The 22,099-nt window shown below is 26.2% G+C and overlaps 2 protein-coding genes across 2 annotated transcripts in view; one reads left to right on the top strand and one right to left on the bottom strand.

Annotated features, from left to right (window-relative positions):
• LOC113550325 (neurobeachin-like protein 2) overlaps nucleotides 1-22,099 on the bottom strand; it is a 108,351-nt gene that overhangs the window by 80,781 nt on the left and 5,471 nt on the right. Inside the window, exons 11-31 of the mRNA XM_026952072.1 lie at nucleotides 21,955-22,054; nucleotides 21,466-21,610; nucleotides 21,233-21,397; nucleotides 21,084-21,171; nucleotides 20,888-20,992; nucleotides 20,629-20,809; nucleotides 20,382-20,569; nucleotides 20,157-20,319; nucleotides 19,953-20,086; nucleotides 19,734-19,893; nucleotides 19,421-19,671; nucleotides 19,106-19,264; nucleotides 18,870-19,041; nucleotides 18,357-18,797; nucleotides 17,636-17,874; nucleotides 17,408-17,565; nucleotides 16,768-16,923; nucleotides 15,998-16,124; nucleotides 15,582-15,924; nucleotides 15,252-15,410; nucleotides 14,992-15,182 (exon numbers count right to left, since the gene is read on the bottom strand). Of these exons, the coding sequence (XP_026807873.1) occupies nucleotides 14,992-15,182; nucleotides 15,252-15,410; nucleotides 15,582-15,924; nucleotides 15,998-16,124; nucleotides 16,768-16,923; nucleotides 17,408-17,565; nucleotides 17,636-17,874; nucleotides 18,357-18,797; nucleotides 18,870-19,041; nucleotides 19,106-19,264; nucleotides 19,421-19,671; nucleotides 19,734-19,893; nucleotides 19,953-20,086; nucleotides 20,157-20,319; nucleotides 20,382-20,569; nucleotides 20,629-20,809; nucleotides 20,888-20,992; nucleotides 21,084-21,171; nucleotides 21,233-21,397; nucleotides 21,466-21,610; nucleotides 21,955-22,054 (3,825 nt within the window). The remainder of the gene's footprint in view (nucleotides 1-14,991; nucleotides 15,183-15,251; nucleotides 15,411-15,581; nucleotides 15,925-15,997; nucleotides 16,125-16,767; nucleotides 16,924-17,407; nucleotides 17,566-17,635; nucleotides 17,875-18,356; nucleotides 18,798-18,869; nucleotides 19,042-19,105; nucleotides 19,265-19,420; nucleotides 19,672-19,733; nucleotides 19,894-19,952; nucleotides 20,087-20,156; nucleotides 20,320-20,381; nucleotides 20,570-20,628; nucleotides 20,810-20,887; nucleotides 20,993-21,083; nucleotides 21,172-21,232; nucleotides 21,398-21,465; nucleotides 21,611-21,954; nucleotides 22,055-22,099) is intronic.
• Nucleotides 1,654-14,529, top strand: LOC113550327 (sialidase-like). Its single transcript, XM_026952073.1, has 2 exons — nucleotides 1,654-1,977; nucleotides 11,824-14,529. Exons 1-2 carry the CDS (start codon nucleotides 1,954-1,956, stop codon nucleotides 14,161-14,163), a joined length of 2,364 nt encoding a protein of 787 aa, XP_026807874.1. The 5' UTR covers nucleotides 1,654-1,953; the 3' UTR covers nucleotides 14,164-14,529.

Genomic DNA, 22,099 nt, shown 5'->3' with positions numbered 1-22,099 from the left:
ATGTGTACATGATGTATTTATAAGCATAATATTTGATAGAATTTTATAGCTAGTTAGATTTTACTTAGTAACTCTTCCCGGAGTCCTCAAATATAAGTTTTGTTCTAATCACCATTCATATGAATCAAGCCTTACGAAAATTCGAATAATGTTATTGTCTGTATTTACTAGTTATATTAAAATAACTAAAATGTTACAATATAAACAACTTTGTCATTTATTAATTATCAATGGAAATTTAAAGCACGCATTATGTATTAGTAATAAATTTAATTCATTCAATGCAATTTTATCATAAAAAATGTATTATATTACACAATAGTCTCAAAGTTATTAAATACGAACGTAAATTAACTTCTTGTTGTAGAAATATTTAATAATACCGTTAATAATTTGAATTGCGTGGTACAAAGGGTTGCGCTATCATAATTAGTAGAGTGGAAATATTATTTAAATTATTAAAACCCGAAGGTTGCTTTTACACTGAACTTTTTTTTAGTTCTATTAAAAGCAACTTTTGAAAAACAAGAACCTATTGTATAACACTTTTAAACTTTTTGACGAATACATCTTTTTATCAACATTTATAGAAAATTACAAATTCTATTAATATTTCATAGAGATTTAAAAATCATGTGTAGATAATATGCTGATACAAATATTTGGTAAAAATTCTAACAAGTTCTACGATTAACCATTTTCAAATTACAACAAAATAATTTTGTCGCACTTAAATATTCCATTTTTTCTGCGATTATTTGAGGACTGGGATTTTTGTTCACTATTTTTGTTTTGTCACTCATGTAAACTAGATCCAATTTACTATCAGACACCACCCTAAAAGTTGATCATTGAAATATTGTTTCAACTTTAAACGGCAATGAGTGATCATCATGAATAATGACAAGTAGGCGCATAGCTAGGAATTTCAAAGGGGGCGGGGGTGTTATTCAAAATTAATTGATGCATTAAAAGTGAATAGATAATGGTTTATGAGAACAATCTTAATATTATTATTATTAATAAAAAAGAAAAATTTAAATCTATGAGTATACCACAGCTGGGGGAGGGTTATTACTACACCTGTAACACCTCCTGGCTACGCGGCTGATGACAGGTACTAAAAATAAAACTAAAAACACACGTCATTGTAAAACCAATACATTTATTCATTCTCCCCACTCAGAGTCTAAAAAGTATTAAAACACTGTTACTCAAATACTTCACAAAAATGATAATTATTATTATAAAAAACACATATTCTGGAATTTATTCAATATTTTTTTAGGTGATTTGTGCATCAGAAACTGGTCCATCACAGACGTTACACAGTTAGTCACCGCCATGCAAAACAATCTTAATTACACACCTCATGGCTTTCTTTTGACACGATGAAAGTTTCGTACTACCATGGACAGTAATGGACTGAGGAACTCGGAACGGAATTGCGCGCGCGTATTATTATATTATTCACGGTCAGCTACATATCAATTACAAGCGAGGTAGAGTAAGAGAGAGAGAGAGAAGTATACAAAAACTAAAAAAAATGTTCAGTGGGTTTATGGGATTACGGCTATCGTGGTATTTTTCACGGAGTGTAAGTGGGAAAGTAAGTTCCGGGTGCTACGCTGCAGAACGTTGGCGAGAGAAGAAGACGTCCGGCGAGACAACTCGACGAACCAGCAGTGGGCTCCAGGACGCCGCTACATTTACAATCCGCGGTTAGTGCGCGCTAAGTGTTAGCAACCGTGTACCTACGGTAAAGTTCATCACAGTTGTCGGTTATATATAATCAGCTAAAGTTACTATTAACGGTGTTATTTTACTTTTTACTTTATTATTTGTGCATTGAAGTCGTTCGACATTTGGTGAAGTCTATACGGTTATTTTTTCTTTTATTTTTTTTTTTGTTCACATTATTACCTGTCCTAGGATAGAACAAACAATAACACGATGGCTAAACGGATTGCTCAAACAGTAAGTAATTTAGAACTATTTAAAACGAATACATAAAAGACTAACTATTAATCGATATAAATCACGCATTGTTTTAAAATAATATATTTTGACTGATATTAACACCAAAGCACTTAAAATATATATATTATAGATGAGAAATAATTAATGGATAATACTTATCTTCATTTCAAATAGTATTTGAATAATTGTATTTATCAATAGAGCAATATCATTAATAATAACAATTTAATAGTTAAACAATAGAAAAATTATCCATACAAATGGATTAAATAAAGAATCACTCTCTACAGATCTATACACCATAACTATCTAACTACGTAAACTTTAAAATTAATGTAAAATTTCAAAATATTTATAAAGATAACGATTTTATAGGCTTCCCTCCATTAATATTCAATTATATAGCAATCTCTAATGAAATAAACTTGGATTTATTTTGTTTGTAATGTCGTAAAATGGAAAAACCAAAAATTTAAATGACTGAATGTTTAAAAAAGATATATAAAAGTATACTTATTTTCTTACTGCAAATGTTTAGATACATATAATTCTAACATTTAATATTACCTTCCTTTATGTTTACACAATTTCCTAAAGAATTTGATACTTTTAGATATAATACATGAGTCTTTTTACTATTAAAACAATCCTCCAAAATATCAATATTAATATATTGAGTCAACATAAACTTTTAACTTTCATACACAATGAAGACTTATTAATATTATTCAGTGTTAAAAACAAATACATTATTAAATGTGTTTTAGAAGGATAAATAAAAACTAATAAAAAGTTGCAAAAAAAATAGATTTACTACTTAATCATGTTTAATTTAATTTAATTTTTAAAAATTGTATAAAAGTTAAATGTACATTTTTTAAATATAATTAATCTTTAATAAATGTTCCAACTCATTTAAACTCAGACTTACAAATGAATAGGTATAGGATTAACCTAGGCTGTTGGTATGTATTTTGCCTAATTTATTTGCAAATAAAGAAAAAAATACTTGAGTCATCAAAAAAACTTACAAAGAAAATAGATAGAACTAATGGTTAATATTTTTGTATATTTCGTGAAGAAAAATGATTAAATAATAAATGCATAAAATAAAAGCATAAAATCGTTCATAAAAAGTCTATGAGTACATTGACACTCACATCTGGAAGTAAAGATTATATATTTATTTATTAATTTTCTTCTGTGAAAAATTATTAAAACAATATTGGTAATTGATACTCGAGTCCATAGGCGCAATTCGGAAGGAGTCTAAAACCCAAATTCAACAAACTACATTTCACTCTTTTATTACATAAAAATATATGTCAAGAACAGAAGTTTAATCCCACAAAATGTACTTATAATTATAGTAAATACATATTCAAAATAAGATACAAACAATTTAGTTGAAATACTTTTCTTCAATTAAATAATTTTAATTTTTGGTATAAAACAAAAAATATTGGTCAAAGATATAAATAGTTTTTCTTAAGATTTTTAGTTTTTAATTGAATGTAAAATTTATTTTAATGTTGATTGCCAACTGATTTAAAATAGATACTTGCATAATTTTTTTTAAATAAATTTTTCAAAGTATAATTTAGGGTTTTTTTGAAAATTTTGATCATGCATTCATTTAGTTTAGATTATAACTATTATAATTATTATCAAAAATGTAATAAATATAAATATTATTAAAATAACAATAGTTTAACAAGATAAGTTTAAACAGTCTAATTCTCTCATACTTAAGTTAGAGGTATCTATTAATTTTATATTTAACTTTAGATTAAATAAATTAATAATACTTAGGTTTATATAGATTAATATAACAAATCATATATGAAATGGGCAATTATTTTATTCTAAATATAATATAATTTATCTTAAAAAAATGTAATTTTGATTAAATAATTAATAAACAGTATCTATACGTGACCATTTTTCACTTTAATTTATAGCTGAAAATCAAAGAACAAATAAGTAAAACACGTAATAACTATATTAAGAAGCAACCGTTAAAATAGAAATTAATTTTAAAAATCCATATAAATAAAAGCACATAAATCACACGAAGGTAAGACATTCATTTTCACTTTTCTTAGATGACAAAAGAGAAGACCCCCTTCCTTCCTAATTTTACGAGTGAATTTAATATCTTTTATACTTTCACGGTTTTCCGCGAAGATTTCATTAATGATCATTTATTAATACATTATTATTTATTAATATTTTTAGCATTTGATTTTAAAATAATCTAATTTCACGTAGTGAAATACTAACTAATTATTAATGCACGAGGTACTCTTTAAAATATATATTTTTTTTTTAATCATAATGTTCATATAAACCATATACTAATATAATCTACATCTAGTAGTATGTTAATATGAATATTTAATTAATTAAATAATACAAATATTCCCAGTGTTGATAGACTTGTAATAATCAATTAGTTATAAATTAAAATATTAATTACATCAAACTATCAATTTAATTTGTTGTTATTTTATCTAGGATTTTGGAGCCAATGTTGGATATTTTAAAATCAATATTTGTGTCTATAATATATACAAACTTACATATTAATAACCAAGAAAAACTGTTTAACTTTTTCTTAATTACTATTAAAAAAGCAATAATAGATCCATGTATATAATACTACAACAACTCGTATACCATTTTTATAATAAATTACATATCGTACTATTTACTTGTACTGAAATGTATTATTAAATATAATATACAAAGAATTTTAAATTTATATAAACAAAGCTGTATAGCAGGTAGCGTATAACAATATTAAATAAATAATAAGTAATAACAGTACAATACTTTTAAAAACATTCATCACGGTTATATATTTATACTATAGGCCTATACTAGGGCTTCTTCGCTACCTGATCGCTACACCATAGACTTTTCCAATAATCTCCATAATGTGATGTTTTATCTATAATGCTTTATTGCTTTATATATTTCAATACTCATAACAATAATTTATTTATTTTTTGTTTGTTATAATATATTATTATAAAACATTTGAAATATTTTTTTAGTTGTTTTTTTTTATTTATTATTAATATATTATATTACATACAATTTCAAGAAAAAAAATTTTAAAAAAAAAGTCCGGAAAGTTTACAAATTGTAAGCTTTGCACTAGTTCCTCACTTTTTTCACCATGCCACAAGCTTACATTAGATAAAGTCTATTCACTATGAATTTTAAATTTAAAATAATTCATTTCATATGCAGTTAAATTCTATACTATAAATAGTTTATACGATAAATATAAATATGATATAATCTAGATTTGCAATCTACACGCTTATAAAAACGTTTTTCAAGTATTAAGAGAGAATGAAAATAATTGAACATATTTAGTTGAATATTTACGGCAGTCGAGTAACTTAATAAGTACTAAAAATAAAAAATAAATACCTTTAAACTAAATTAAAATACTCAATAATCAGTTAAAAAGAAAATTCTTTACAACTCATCTAAAAAATAAGAACCTACTGTCAAATATTATTTGATAAAAATAAAATGTAAAAGTTATATTTAATATTTAAATGAGAGATGAATTAAAAAAAATTGTATAATATATAAAAATAGCAACCTACAGCTTCTCAATCTACGTGTCTCTTGTATAAGTCACTACGGATGTAAGCAATTTTAATGAAAAATATTAAGTCATTTATAAAATAACTTCTTAAAAATACCATTTAAATCTAATCTTTAATCTATTTAAAATGGATCGCCATTTAAAATTTTCTAAGTAACCTGTTTATATGAAAAATTAATTTCATTTTTAGGCACATGTACATAGCTTATAATTTAAAACAAATTAATTTAATTTAGTTATTTTTGTATTATGAAAAATTAAACAATTTAAAATTTTTATATTTTAATAAAATAAATACAATTTTAAGTATTAGTAAACGATTTGTAATAATATTCACAAAGTATACTTTATTTAAGTTTAAATTTTATAATATTGACATTTGCTCGTAAAATAATTTTACATTCCTCAAATTAAAATATTAGTGAAAAAAATATTTTTAAATTATACAAGTATAATCACTATTATATACATTACATTAACTCAAACGATTTTCTTTTGTAAATTAATAATAGGTATAAAAACATAATTTAATTTATATTGATCCAATGTTGGCAGTAAGTAAATTATTAGTTACTATACTCACTAAATTTACACATTTCAAACAGAATAAGGACTCGAAGTTAATTTAATAAGCAGGTACGAAAACATAATATAGTTTAGATACGTAGCCAATATTAATGAAATTTATAAAGTAATTAGTACGTCCAATGATTTAAATCACATTTTTTATAACTTATTATATTTTAACTTTCTTATATACACTACACGATCAGTGATTACTGTATTAAAAAGTTATAACTCCCAAATGTTTTATTCAGCCGAATATAATAGAATAGTCGTCCATCAACACTATTTTAATACTGTTCTATAAAAATGAATAACAATGATTTCCAGTGAAAGTATAATTCTATTTTTCACATATGTCAATTAATATCGTTTGTATAGTATTTGAAATGTAATTTATTTGTCTTTTCAAAGATAACCTGTCTTACTTAACTCGGTATACGTATTGAAATTTGAAATAACATAATAAAGTGGAAACAATAGTACCAACAAGCATTATAAATATAATTATACATTTTCAATTAGATGATAATCAAAAAAATTATACTGTCATTTAAATACAAGAAATCCTCAAACTGTTTCGTTTTACTAACGAATTTTTAAATCTACTTTGTGATGTAAAGTGTATAGTTATATCACAGTTATGATTTCAATAATAGGTTTCAACTGTTTTAAATAATTTGATTGTTAATGTGTCATCGGTTTAAAACTTTTAATAATTGAATTTATTCTATATTATATTTATTAATTAGTTTACTGATATAATATAACACTAAAATCATAATATAAACGAATAAATTAAATAATTTACATTTTACTAAGTGATACCGATGCAACTTTTTTTGAATAATTTTTTTATTTTTATTATCTATAGAGTATAGTTTTTAATAGTTTCTAAATTAAAAAAAATTGAATTCAATCTCATCAATGGGGTTACTATTCTTAATCATATTAGAAAGAAAAAACAAGGGGTCATAAACATAGGTCGAAGAATCGGTGCCAGTAGATGAAGGTCAACACATCAACTAGAACCAGTGGTCAGAAATGTTGTCCTGAACATCCGGTATATCTACCTATATTTGTATGTTGTAATATTCATAACGATGCCCCGATGGCCCGATCTCATTATTCTACTTTCATATGGGCACGAGGTTAACAAATTATAAAAAATAAATATATAGATATAGATGTATTATTTCAATTACAATGGGTTTCCGCTTTACGTGTGATCACCGCTATATAAGACATTATATCCGTCTTATTGGAATCTCTTTCGTAAAACCAGGTAAGTCTCGTCTCGTGTGCTGTGCAAGTACCGTAAGTAATCGTTGTAGAGAACAAAGCCATAACGAAATCTAAACACCTCTCAATAAACAAATGTCATATTATTGTAGAGTACCTATATGAACTGTTATACGTATAAATGGTATGGTATTCTATACATTTGTTCATTACACAACATCAAATAATAAAAAAAATCAGACAACTTAAATCCTACTCGAGTAAAAAAAAATGAGATTTTATGCAAGTTTTAATTGTACAAAAATACCGTAGAATATACTAGAATGCAAAAAAAATGATGTGTCAATGTCAAATACATAAATAATTTAGGAATTTAATCAGTCATCAGAGCGGCATGACTTTTCATAATATTTTCGATTTCTAAAGTGTCTACCAAAACCAAACACTTAAACGGTTGACGCTATTATATGACAATACTTTATTAGGTAAATTAATGTGGTGGGTACTGGGCTTTTGGTCTCACAATCCGTTCTTCAGAAAAATTAAATCAAATATTTATTTATTTATGTTCCTTGAACATTTATATTATAATATTATGCGCATTTCATAAAAAAAAACTATTAATCTCAATAAACACAAATAACAGGATACAGAGACCAGATGTTGAAAACTAATTTCGCTTTGGTACAGGATTGTGGAATATTATTATTATTATTATTATTATATTATTTACATTCAATTAATATTCGAAAGCAATAATAAACCGTCACATTAAAAATAAAAACGAATGTGAGCGGAGTTCAGTTTGCTTTTAATAATTGTATAATGTATGCAAGGCATTTAAAAAAATGTATTTTTATTTAATTTTATTACAATACAGCCGAGGCTCAAAATCATAATTGTGATAAAATAATAAAATTTAATAATATTTAAAATAATATCTTATATTTTTATAAATAACAATAAAATAACCAGTTGATAAATAGTTTATTGATAGGCAATTAATGATGGGGATTCATTAGCAAGACACATAATACGATATCAAGAAACTCAGATTTCTAAACAATTATCGCAGTTTTTGCATCATAATTCTAAACATACAAAGAAACTATTAGGTAAATCTGGAACTTGAAATTTTCAAAAAACTAACGATATAAAATTTAAGATCAATACAAATGTTTCATGAAACCACCGGATCTTTTTTTACCACAGTGTATAAATAATATTGTACATGGAAAATATAAAACATTAAAAAAATAATTTTAAAACCAATATTAAATCTCTATTATAATATCACTACTTCTTAGTATAAATAAATGGTTTTTGAATTCAATTTGAATCTATCTTGTTTTATATTGTATTAACAAGGCACATAAAAAATTGATACAAGATTATTAATTTCATATTTTATCTTTAATCGTGTATTCAATTTTAATTTCTATTCATTCCTAAAATGTTTACTTATCTTTCATTCGATACATATTTTTAAATCTTCCTGAGCTCCTTAGTTTATAATAAATTGCCAAATACACGATGACACTGTAATAACCCTAATAAATATCTGGATTAAAACCCAACTTAAAAGTTTTCTTGCCAAGCTGAAAGACTCGGACGGAGCTCGTCATTATCAACTAGGAAGGAAAACAAAAATAGGCGACTGTGAGCCCGACTGCCTCAAGACGTCCTTCAAACGTACACTGAAGAGCCCTTATGGAAAGATGAAAATAATCAACACTAATAATATCAAACTTAAAACTACGAATTAAACTAACCTTTTATTACTAATATAAATGTAAAAACTAAATTGTAATTGTAATTTACTGTACTTTTAATAGCACCCATTGTGCTGAAACATTTTAATAATAATAAACGAAAAAAATCTTCCTGGCGATAAATCAATATAGTAATCACTACTCTAAGCTAGAGCTATTTATATTTTATTACCTAAAATTCTTACAATCTTAAATAATACTTATATAGGGAGATGGTAAACTGTGATAAAATTACACCTTTTCTAAAAACCTATATGTAAACTGTGACAAAACCGATAAGATACATTATACAAACTGCTACAATTTATTATATATATACAGGGTGATTCTTTTATCAAACAACACACATTATTACAAAAAGTATTAATGTTTTTGAAAATATTTTTTTACATAGTTTCAAGTTGTTAAAAAACAATGTTTTTATTAAAAATTTATATTTTTTATCCTTATAATTTTTTAAGTTTTTTACTTTTTTGAATGAGAACATAGTGTTTTAATTTTATATTCCAAAGCAGAATAATTTTTTGAGTATTTTGATACATTAAAATCGAATTTAGGGCGAGTAGTTTATGAGTTATACGTATTTAAAGTTTAGTTGCGCGGAGTGGAGTGGTACGGGGTTACCCGCAAAATGTTTGTCCACTGCTCCGCTTGTCTAAACTTTAAATAAGTATAACTCATTAACTACTCACCCTAATTTTTAATTTTATGTATCAAAATACTCAGAAAATTATTCTGCTTTGGAATATGAAATTAAAACACTATGTTCTCATTCAAAAAAGTAAAAAACTTAAAAAATTATAAGGATAAAAAATATTTAAAAATATAAATTTTTAATAAAAAACCTTGTTTTTTAACAACTTGAAACTATGTAAAAAAAATATTTTCAAAAACATTCATACTTTTTGAAATAATGAGTGTTGTTTGATAAAAGAATCATTCTGTATATAGATACTATGTACAAAACCGATACGATAACACATATACGTTAATCATTTGATTATATATATATATGTTATGGTAATGGTATAGCTATAGTAGCTATAGATTATGTACCAGCAATAATTTTTCTTGTAGAATAATATTTTCGTTAAAACCAATTTATTGGCTCTGGCGCTCTGCATGTTTTCTTTGCGAAAATTAATGTTGAATAATCACTTATTTTGGAATTATATTTAAATTTAAATTTAAAATTGTTTAGCACCAATAATTGTTTGCCATTTTGACTAAACATTTTTATAAGTTCCATTTTAAATACAATATTACACAATACAGCACGTACTAACCTAACTTTTGATAATCTTGTACTTGTAAAGGAGCCGATATTTAGTATATTGCATTAAAACTTAAAAATAAATTTGGATTTTCCTTACAAATTTGTCTCCAACATAACATATTAATTAAATGATATATGTACATAATAACACATAGGTATATAATATATTATATACCTATCTCTCAGTATCTATATGTATTGTATATATATATATATATATATAAAGTAAAGTGTCGCAGTTTTTTAATGTTAATTTTAATTTTTTTTTTTCGCAGTTTATATACAGCCCTTATAATATAAGCTACATTATTAAATAAATTATTATTTCCATAATAATTACCCACGTCGATTAATAAAATATCTTTTATAAATTTTATAAACACGTATATTATTTTTATATTAGGTACTAAAATTCATTCAACTTCGTATACACTTAAAACAAAAATTATTGAGTTCAAAAAATTTTAAAAATACGTATCTATATGTCACATTCATACAAGAATTATTTACTTATTTACCTATGTAGCTACCTACCAATAATGACGTGTGAAAACTTCTTTACAATTTTAGAAATTTCTTGTACATTCTACTGTTAATTAAATGGTTTAACAGTATCTCATAAGTTATACCTTATACATAATAAACATAATTTTAATTATACTTCGCAACCATTAAATTTAAATTTAAAATATAATTTAACAGCAAATTCTCTATACATTTATATTTTATATATGTTTGCTTGTACGTATACACACAATACACTATGTATACAATATTATATTATAGTATGTTATTCGCGCACACAATGTGTATATATAAATTAACTAAATCACAAACGAATACCGATAATTCATATACTAAAAAGTGTAATATAAAAAAATTGATGGGCCAACCAAAACTAGTATTATAAAATGTAAATGCAATAATAAATCATCGAATTTGAAAATGTATATTTAATATACACTCAAGAGGCTAGGTTAATAAAAATGTATTTATTTAATAATTAAGGTATTTTAATATACTAAACTAAAAATTATATTATAAAACTTTAAAACTAAAATGTCTTATAGTTTCCAAAATTGTAAAATAATTTAAAATTTAATGAGAAACATAAATTGTTGCCGATTATAATTTGATACATTTTTTTATGAGACAGATTATTAACTTATAATTTAGAAATATTTTATTCTTGTTTTTTGAAAATATTATTAAAATCTAAATTATTATTATTTGGATTTTTATGACAGAAATTACTACTCATAGCAACACCTCGCTTTTTTGATATGACAATATTTTTAACCACAGACTTTCCAACTACATTAATTTTCAATTAAATAAGTACCCATTTGTTTTTGTTACAGATATTATTACTGACTACTTTAATAAGTTTCTATAACATAGTAGAAGCTGAAGATAAGTCTCTTATTAGAATACGAAGAGAACCCTCTTCGAAGTATGGACCACCAAAGCCATCAAGACCCAGGCCTAATTATGGACCACCAAAATCTAATGGTTGGTCCAAACCAGTTTATGGTCCACCACCAAAACCTAAATATGGACCTCCTCCAAAGCCAAAATATGGTCCACCAAAACCAAATTATGGACCTCCAAAACCAAATTATGGTCCTCCAAAACCCGTATACGGACCACCGCCAAAAACAAAATATGGACCTCCTAAACCAGTATATGGTCCTCCATCAAAACCATCGCAATCTTACGGACCACCAAACCAAGGTTATGGGCCACCATCTGGAGGAGGATTTAAGCCTTCTACTTCATATGGGGCACCACCATCGTCGTCATATGGAGCACCACCATCATCTTCATATGGAGCGCCTCCATCATCATCGTATGGAGCACCTCCATCATCATCGTATGGAGCACCTCCATCATCATCGTATGGAGCTCCGCCGTCATCTTCATATGGAGCACCGCCATCGTCTTCATATGGAGCACCGCCATCATCTTCTTATGGAGCACCTTCACAAAGTCAAACACCTTCATATGGATCATCTTCTTTGAAAACTTTCCCTTCTTTAACATATGATGCTCCATTGCTATCTTCTTCTTATGGTGCACCATCTCCACCGTCGTCATCATATGGCGCACCCCCACAACCATCGTCATCATATGGTGCACCATCACAACCATCCTCATCATATGGCGCACCCCCACAACCATCGTCATCATATGGTGCACCATCACAACCATCCTCTTCATATGGCGCACCCTCACAACCATCGTCATCATACGGCGCACCGGCACGACCGTCATCATCCTATGGTGCCCCATCACAACCCTCGTCGTCTTACGGCGCACCACCACAACCGTCCTCTTCATATGGCGCACCCTCACAACCATCGTCATCATACGGCGCACCGTCACGACCGTCACCATCATACGGTGCACCATCACAACCATCGTCGTCCTACGGCGCACCATCACAACCCTCATCGTCATACGGCGCCCCATCACAACCCTCGTCGTCATACGGCGCACCATCACAACCCTCGTCGTCATACGGCGCACCATCACAACCCTCGTCGTCATACGGCGCACCATCACAACCCTCGTCGTTCTACGGCGCCCCATCACAACCCTCGTCATCATACGGCACCCCATCACAACCTTCGTCATCATACGGCGCACCATCACAACCATCATCATCATACGGCGCACCATCACAACCATCATCGTCCTACGGCGCACCATCACAACCATCATCGTCCTACGGCGCACCATCACAACCATCGTCATCCTACGGTGCCCCATCACAGCCTTCATCATCATACGGTGCACCGTCATCACCATCGTCTTCTTATGGAGCACCATCACCACCAGCCACATCTTATGGAGTACCGACAAATAGCTATAGTGCTCCATCTTCTCATTCAATTTCAATAACTCCTTCCGTTTCACTTCCTGTCCCATCAACTGCATATGGAGCACCTTCTAATGGACCTTCATCGTCATATGGTGTGCCATCAAATATACCATCGTCGTCTTATGGAACCCCAACATCAGGATCATTTAGTTCGTTCGGGTCTTCTTCTCATAATAACAACTTAGAATCATTTAATATAGGAAATTTATTTAGTTCTCGCACTCAGTTTAGTGCTCCAATTCCTTCAATTACTTATGGTTCACCTAAAGGCAATGGAGATATTCAAGGCTCTTATAGCAGTATATCAAACTCAGTTTCATATCCAGATAATTCTCAATTAACAACGATTAACTCATATGGAGAACCAACAAATAAAAAAGATTCAAACCAATCGTCAGAAGACTCGTTTCATGTAGTTAGCTCACAATACAACACTCAGAGTCCAAACACACAAACAACGCCGCCATCAAATATATTACAAAGGCGTCATAAAGAATCATTAGAAAGTACTGATAGCGTGCCGTCTTCAAATTTAGATGAAAAATTGAAAGGGAAAAAAGTAGTTGTTAACGACAAACTAAATGCGTATTTAAAATACATAGCTAAAAGTACACAAAAACCAGATATAGGTTTTCAAGCACCTACAAAGACTTTTAGTTTTAACTACGAAGAATCACCTTCTCAAGTTAACGATAGCCTTGCTTCACTAAGTGATAATTCTCCAATTAATCATAGAAATAATGAATACAATTCTGAAAAAAATCCAAGTGCTCATACTTATTCAGACAATCAATGGAAAATCACTGAAAGTCTATGATGATAAATTTTCAAAACTTTATTATATACTTTTATGTTAACGTGTTTTAATATTGTAAAATATGCAATATAATTTTGCAAAACTCTCAAGTTTTACTACTTGGAAAAATATTGTGGTATACATATTATAAAAACCCTATTTTTGGCCAATATCTAATGGTAAGTCAATTAAATTATAAAGTAATATATATTAAGATTTAGATGTATAAATATATACCATATTTAAATATATATATATTTTACCTATGTACTTTTTTTTATTTTTTTAAACTAAAGGTGAAATAAGTTTATAGTTTCATACATTATAATGTAATCATCACCATAAAGAGCACCAGTGTAATATAAAATGAAATAGTGATAAAAACACACTTTTTATATTTAAATTTAAAAATGTGTGGTTTTTTTACTTTGTAATTAGTATATAAGTGTATAATTTAATTTAAATTATATTATAATAAATAAAATATAAAAAGCATTATCTGTTATATTATTATTACCTAATATTACAAATTTTAAAGACAAGATAAATCATATTCTTCACAACCTAATTGAAATGATTAAAAATATTTCAACATAATACATCACAACCACCACAAAATTCAAAAATGAACAAATATGCTTATACTATACATTATAATATAAACATTTATGTACCATATACAAATTATACAATACACTATCGAAAATTAGTTCTTTAACATTCTATCATAATATTGATATATAACTCAACTTACTAGTTATATTATTACCAGTGATTTAACTCAGTACAACTAATTTTATAGACCAAATAATTATAAAAAAATTGAATAGTAAAAGTATATAATCTTACCTTAGTTTCTATAAAAACTGTCCATTCTTCAGTAGAACAGTATGGTAAAAATCTGTCATAAAAATTTCCACTATATAAGACTTCCATTAAATTTGGGAGCTCGGAGTTAGAAATATTTAATGGTTCAGACAATTTAGTAATGAGAGTTTTTACTAATGGTAAAATAAAAGAATAGCGTTCCATATTGTCATCTAAAACATTAAAAGTTTATTTCAACTTTATTAACTATTTATTAATTTGAAGTTATATACTCAACTTACCTTTAAGTGCTTTTTGTAAAATACTATTTGCTGAGCGTAATAAGTAGCATTCAACTTCTATAACACTTTTATTACTTGTTTGTAATATAGTATGCAACTTGACTGTTGCCATAGCACAAATTTCCATATTAGGACTTGATGAGCAGCTTAACAAAAGTCCTTAGAGTAAAAATAATAAAATTATAACAAAAAAATGCAGTTTAATATATAAAAGTAAGTACAACTCAAATATGCTATCATGCCATATTTTTGTAAACAAAATAAACGTAAGTATTTTAAATTCAAATTAATAAATAACTCTGTATTTATTGGTATGGTAGAAATTCTTACCATATGTTTTCATAGCAATATCTTTGTTGTACTGTTCTTGATTGTCTCCAAATATGGCTAATTGTTCAATTAATTTTATACAACCATCAAGTAATTTTACTGAACACTTTTTGTCAAAGTTTGGACTTGGATCCAATACAACTAAATCATACACCAAACCTATCAACTGACCAATGTTTTCCATCTTAGCATGATCATCAACAGTAGATCCAGAATCATGAAGATCACTTAATACTGCTTCAACGGCTTTTTCTAAAATATGTAGCTTCAGTTCTAAATGTGAACAATATAACATATTGTTTAAACTTAGCATATTTATGCATGCCATAACTTGACCACGTTCCTAAAAATGTTAAAACATTACAATATTATTTTCATATTATTCTTACATTAAAATTAAGTTTATCTAAAATTACCTTCCAACAATTTTTGTTATGGATATTGACTCCTCGCCACATGACAACAAAAAGAATATTTTCTACCAATGAACATAGATCGTTTTCTTTATTCTCTGTTTTACTACTAGAAAGTTCTTGCCAGGGACTATTAAACATAAAATATGATACATATTTACTAAAATTTTTGATTCATAGTTTTAAGTTGTATTTTTTTCTCGATAAATATTCCAATCTATATGTATAATGTTATGAATATTATAATACTATTTTAGTACATTTATTTTATTATATGATATTAGTATGATATCAGTACATATAATTCATATAAGTGGTTTTAAATTTGTAATGAATATTTAAAAAAAAAAAATGGTTATACTACACCATAATATGATCATATGATAAAATGGCATAATCTAAAATGTAACACAAAAAGTATTATAAGAAACTAATATTTCATTTCAAATTAATTTTATTAAAAATTAGAATAAGCTGTTTGAGATATGTATTTAATTTACCATACTCAAGTACTTTATTCAGCTTCAGCAATTGTGGATTTTTATTCTATAGTTAAAAATGAATGTTTATATTTAAAATTAACAAAATACAATTTTACCAACATTATGTCTATATAACTAAAGATAAAAATATATTGCTATAAAAAGTTTTATCATATTTAATATTTTGTACCTACTAAACAAAATTTAGATAAATAAATTGATTAATATACAATAATGACTTAAATTTATTAGATTTTATTAAACTTAAAATTAGGACAACAAAATGTTTACTTGATAGTATCAAAATCATTGTGATCATTGCTTCCAACATCTTCACAAACTGTTGATGCATTATCAGACATAACAATTCCAGAACTTATTGAACGATTATCTGGTGCAATAGAAGATTTTATTGATGATATATCTTCAAGACTGCTAGATATAGATCTAAAAAATAATCTACTTAATAAATATAAACTTATATATATATATATATATATACAACTACACAAAGTAAGAAGTTTTACAATATAATATACTTTTCTATAAAAATATTTTTATTTTGCCATGAACAGGGTCATAACCAGAAATTTTTTTTTTGGGGGGGGAGGTTGAACCCTAAACCATCTTAAGTACGGCCTTGGCAATAGAGTGTTCTTTAACTGGACCAAATATATATTATTTAAATAAGTTTTAATTTAAAATGTATTAAATTATAATAAATTCAATTTTATTTTATACAGAAAAAAAAACTAATTTTAATCGAATTTATAAATTACATTTTCCAAACAAAATATATATTAAATATTAATATTAATGTTAAATTAATTTTTAAAAATATAATTATTTATGCTCTTTATTTATGTCTTTTTATATTCATTATTGATAAATAAACAACAGATATCTAAATTATATATTTTTAAATACAAACCTATTACTCATACTGTAAGAATCTATATCAAGACCCAACTCAACTAATAATTGTTTTGTCATTAATTGAGCTTTATCTTCATCAATGGTATTTCTATCAGAATGAGGTGAATACATTGCATACTTTTTTATTCGTTCTTTTGCGCTTTCTCCGATTTCCTTAAGAATTGACATATGTTATAAATTATAATTATTACATAATATAAACAAAAAATTTCAATTATTTTACTTGAATTTCAGTGGTTTTTTGTTTAAACATTGAGTATGCTGATGTAACAGCAAATGATAAATTACTAGTAGCTGAATGAATATTACCACTAACACTGTTCATGGCATGTGCTAGATTATCAGATGCAAGTTGAATATTGTCACTAACAACCGAACCAACAGTATTCACAGCAGAACTTAGATTTTCTGAAGCATACTGAAGATTGTCAACAACAACTGCTGATACAGATCCAGCAACACCTAAAAAAATATAAATAATAGAGATTTTAATACCGCGTGTTCAGTATTTACTGATTTGAGAAATACTCAATTTATTAGTTAGGTTAGGTTAGGTTAGGTTATATTAGGTTATACTGAATGAAGAGACTTTTTAAATGATCTAAATATATATAAAAGTTTTAATTTCCCAGATATATGCATGGTCATTAATTTTTAATAAAAATATCAAATGTTAAACAATTTTTTCTGAAACTACAACATCAATAATTTAAATTATTAATATTTAATTATTTTAATATTATAATAAAATAAATAATATTATATAATACATTTTTTTACATAAAAAAGTAGGTAATTATTCTGCTGTATAATAGATATCAAGTGTACATTGTCATTAAGTAAGTAACCTTAATAGTTATTACAAGTTTTGAATTAATATCTGTATAATTTGCCATAGTAATCTCTTTAATAATAAATACCTTATTTAAAACTACAATAACTACCTTTGATTTCATTTTCAATAAAATTAGCAGCATCTGTAAAATTTTTTACTGCTGATATGGAACTTTCGCAAATTGCATTATCAGAAAACTCTTCTTTAAATTCAAACATAGAGTTCCATCTTTTTAAAGACAAATGCTTGGTTTTTAAAATATTGGGATATGAACTCCATCTTGTTAATTTCTTGTAGACTTTTGTAACATCGTTTTCTTCAAAGCTCATTAGATCTTTATTGTGTGATGTTTTCCCTTCAGCTAAACGGTGTACTAAAAGCCGAGTTACACAATCTTGCCAACCGGATTGTTTAGCAAATGCTTTAGCTGCATTAGGATTCATGTAAATCATTGCTAATAACTTTCGAGCTACTTCTAATTTTATTTCAATATCTTCATAAGCTAGACGGTGAAGAATTGATAAAATTGCTGGATAAGTACATATTGAATCTAAAAATTTAGAAAATTACATAACAATTGAATCATATATTAAGTACCACTAAATTAGATGTAAGAATATACCTGTTAATACAACTTGATCAAACATCATTAAAGTGACTTCCATTGATAAATTCTGAAAATCTGGTAGCAATGATATAAGACCAGGATATAATCCATAACCAGAGTTTTGTAATCGTAAATTACATTTCTGCCTTTCATATACATACTTTGTTTTAAGTATTATTGTCAAAAGCTAAAAATCAAAAACATAAATAATTTTTTTGTTTTAACACTAATTTATACAAAATGAAAAATACCTTTAAAACTCTATATTTTGCTAACATACTAATAGACTTTTCAATTAAAATGCAGTACAAAATTTCAGCAGTTTGAGGTTCATACATCAATAAAAATAATTGATCTTTACATGATTCATTTTCTAATTGTTTTATCAATATATCTAATAGTTCTATTACCTAAAATTAATATAATATAAAATTAATAGTTCTATGACACTGATACATAACATTTATTTTTATTTAAACAAAAAGTTCAGTTCAAAAAAAAATATATGAAATATTAAAAATATTACTAACATAACTTTTTCAATAAAAATAAACATAAATAATTACCATTGTTTCTGATCTACATGTTATAAGATATCGAACAATTATATCTACATCCGATATATTAACATCTTTTAAAATATAAAATCGAACAATATCCAGTAAAGATGTTCTAAGTACTGTAATATGATTAACTGATAATACATCACATGTAATATAATAAGTTCTTATAGTATCTAAAAAAAATTGAACACCAAATCGTTTTCGAAATGATTTACGATCATTTTTTATCAACATGTATATTATCTTGACAACACCTAAAAAATGAACGTTCTTAGTGTATAAAAACCAATAAGTGTAATGTTTAAAAAACTATTACCAATTTGCACGTTAAAAGAACATCGACACCAAATAGAAAAATTAAAAAGTATGTGTTGATAAAACGCCCTTAATAGTTGTATGTTAGAAATCTCTTGTAATGATTCCATAAATAATTGCATTGCTTCTAACATATGCAAATCAATCTTATCTGAAGGTACCTATAACAAATTAAAAGTATATAAAAACGCATTTCAATATTTAAACAAATATTATTTACTTTTGTAAGTAATTCTCCTAAAATTGGTATGCCATTTTTTCTTAAAAGTTGTTCTTGTCCAACAACATTTCCTTTCATAAGATTTTTAATTAAAATAAGTAATAAGCCTATTGGATGTAGCTCAAGTCTTTCATCTAAAAATTAAATATCATATTATATAATAAACACCTAGATAAATAATTGTTATATTATTTAGTCACATACCCAGAGAGTATGAACGAAGAGATGAAACATCATCTAAATCTAAAGAAACTTCTGTGTTGGTGTGATCCAATGATAATAAACCTAGATGTTCATTTTCATTTAACACTTGGCTTTCCAAAATTGGAAACAAAACACATAGACCTCCAATCATATTTATTACATCCTAAATAATATAATATTATTTTTATCATCAATAAAAAAAAAAATATTATATTTTTGAAGTACTTGTATGGGTGAACATTTGTTAACAGCTGCCGTAAGACGTGCATTGATTTTGTTTTTTTGACTTAAATCTAGAGCAGTATCACGACTAGAAGCAGCTGTTGGACTAAAGTAAAATATTGATCTATTAAACAGTCCTAATATATCACATGTGGAATCGTCCATTGTATTAAGTGAAGAATAATTAGGACCTAAAACAATTATTAATACGTTTATAAAAATATATACATTTTGTTGGGTTCTTATATACCTAAGTCATATATAGATTTAATCTGTTGGACTGATAAATATTCAGGGAACAAACAAATTGGACCTAGTTGACCTTTAAGGCACATAGAACAACCATACAAAGAATCTTGCATGCCAGGGGGAAAGTCTTTGACATATGGATCCATAGCACTTGATCCTCTCATAAGTAAATAATTTGGTACCTAAGAAATAATATATATTACATACCATGACAAATTTTACATTATATTTTTTATAAAAATGAATTCTAAAAATATTACTTGACTAATAAATGATGGTAAAATTCCTCGATCCACTTGAGGTTGAGTATCAATAGATTTTTGCATACGAGGAAGGAAAGTGCCAATGGAACATTTTTGAAATTGCTACAAATTAAAACAAATTATATTTTTAAAATCTATTAGCATATGAACAAACATACATAAAATATAACTATTAAATTAATAGGTATATTACATCAGTTAATGGCGTAAATTTGGCAGGAGCACTAATATTTTGCACACCATCGATATAAATTGAAATTTGATTATGCCCAAAAGGTCTCCTAAAATAAAATAACATTGTTAAATTTAGCGATTGAATAATGCCAAGTATTACATTCTTACTTTGATGGACTATAGCTAACATCTATACAATACCAACGATTTTCTACAAATCTAAAATCTCGAGCAGTAACAGTAAAAAATTCTTTTTTTGTATTCATTCCAACAACGAGGGTCCAGTCTGATCCAATAAAAATTTCTAATCCTGTATTTGAATTGGTTAACAAGCTAAACAGAAGTTATAATATGCACTTAAAAATACTGCATATATTAAACTATATATTTTTAAAACTTACTGTAATAATTGACGTCTGTAAGAAGCTAAGCCATATGTACTAGTACAATGATGAAAACTAACATTATCCAAACGTAACCAACAATGAAAGGTTAAGCCATTCATCGGTCCAGGCCATTTTTTTAATTCATCAAGTATAATACCTTCTGTTAATGAAAAACATACAATTATTAAATTAATAAAATATTTATTTATTTTTATATTATTAATAAGTTGTGTCAACTTCTTTAAGAACAAAAAATACTTATTAGAAATAAATGAAAAATTTTCAATTCTGAATAAATTTAAATTGCAGTCAAAACATAAATTTTTCCAATTCATTCGTAAATAATATTTAACTTCAGCAATAATATTAATTATTATTATTATTAAGTAATAAAATATAAATACCTACAATATGGTTGTTTACGTTATTTTTAATTTTGATAAAAATTATTTTAATTGAAACTTAAAACTATAGTGAATTTGAAAAAAAAAATTTGGGGTATACCTCGATCTTTTTGAATATCAAAAAAAACTTTGCAGCTATAATCATATGTACAATAAGCAACTTCTGACAATGTTCCAAGCATTTGAGTGATGTATGGAAACTAAACAAATAAAATATACATAATGTTTAGCCTAAGCTCAAAATA

This window comes from Rhopalosiphum maidis, chromosome 4 (genome assembly GCF_003676215.2).
Source record: "Rhopalosiphum maidis isolate BTI-1 chromosome 4, ASM367621v3, whole genome shotgun sequence".
Classification (NCBI taxonomy): domain Eukaryota; kingdom Metazoa; phylum Arthropoda; class Insecta; order Hemiptera; family Aphididae; genus Rhopalosiphum; species Rhopalosiphum maidis.
The sequence above is the reverse complement of the archived record's forward strand: the minus strand, read 5'-3'. Positions and strand labels throughout refer to the sequence as shown.

Excerpts from the sequence above, each read along its gene's own strand:
- LOC113550327 (XM_026952073.1), top strand. The coding sequence starts at position 1,954 with ATGGCTAAACGGATTGCTCAAACA. Across the intron at positions 1,978-11,823 it reads CTAAACGGATTGCTCAAACA|ATATTATTACTGACTACTTT; the intron begins GTAAGTAATTTA and ends TTTTTGTTACAG.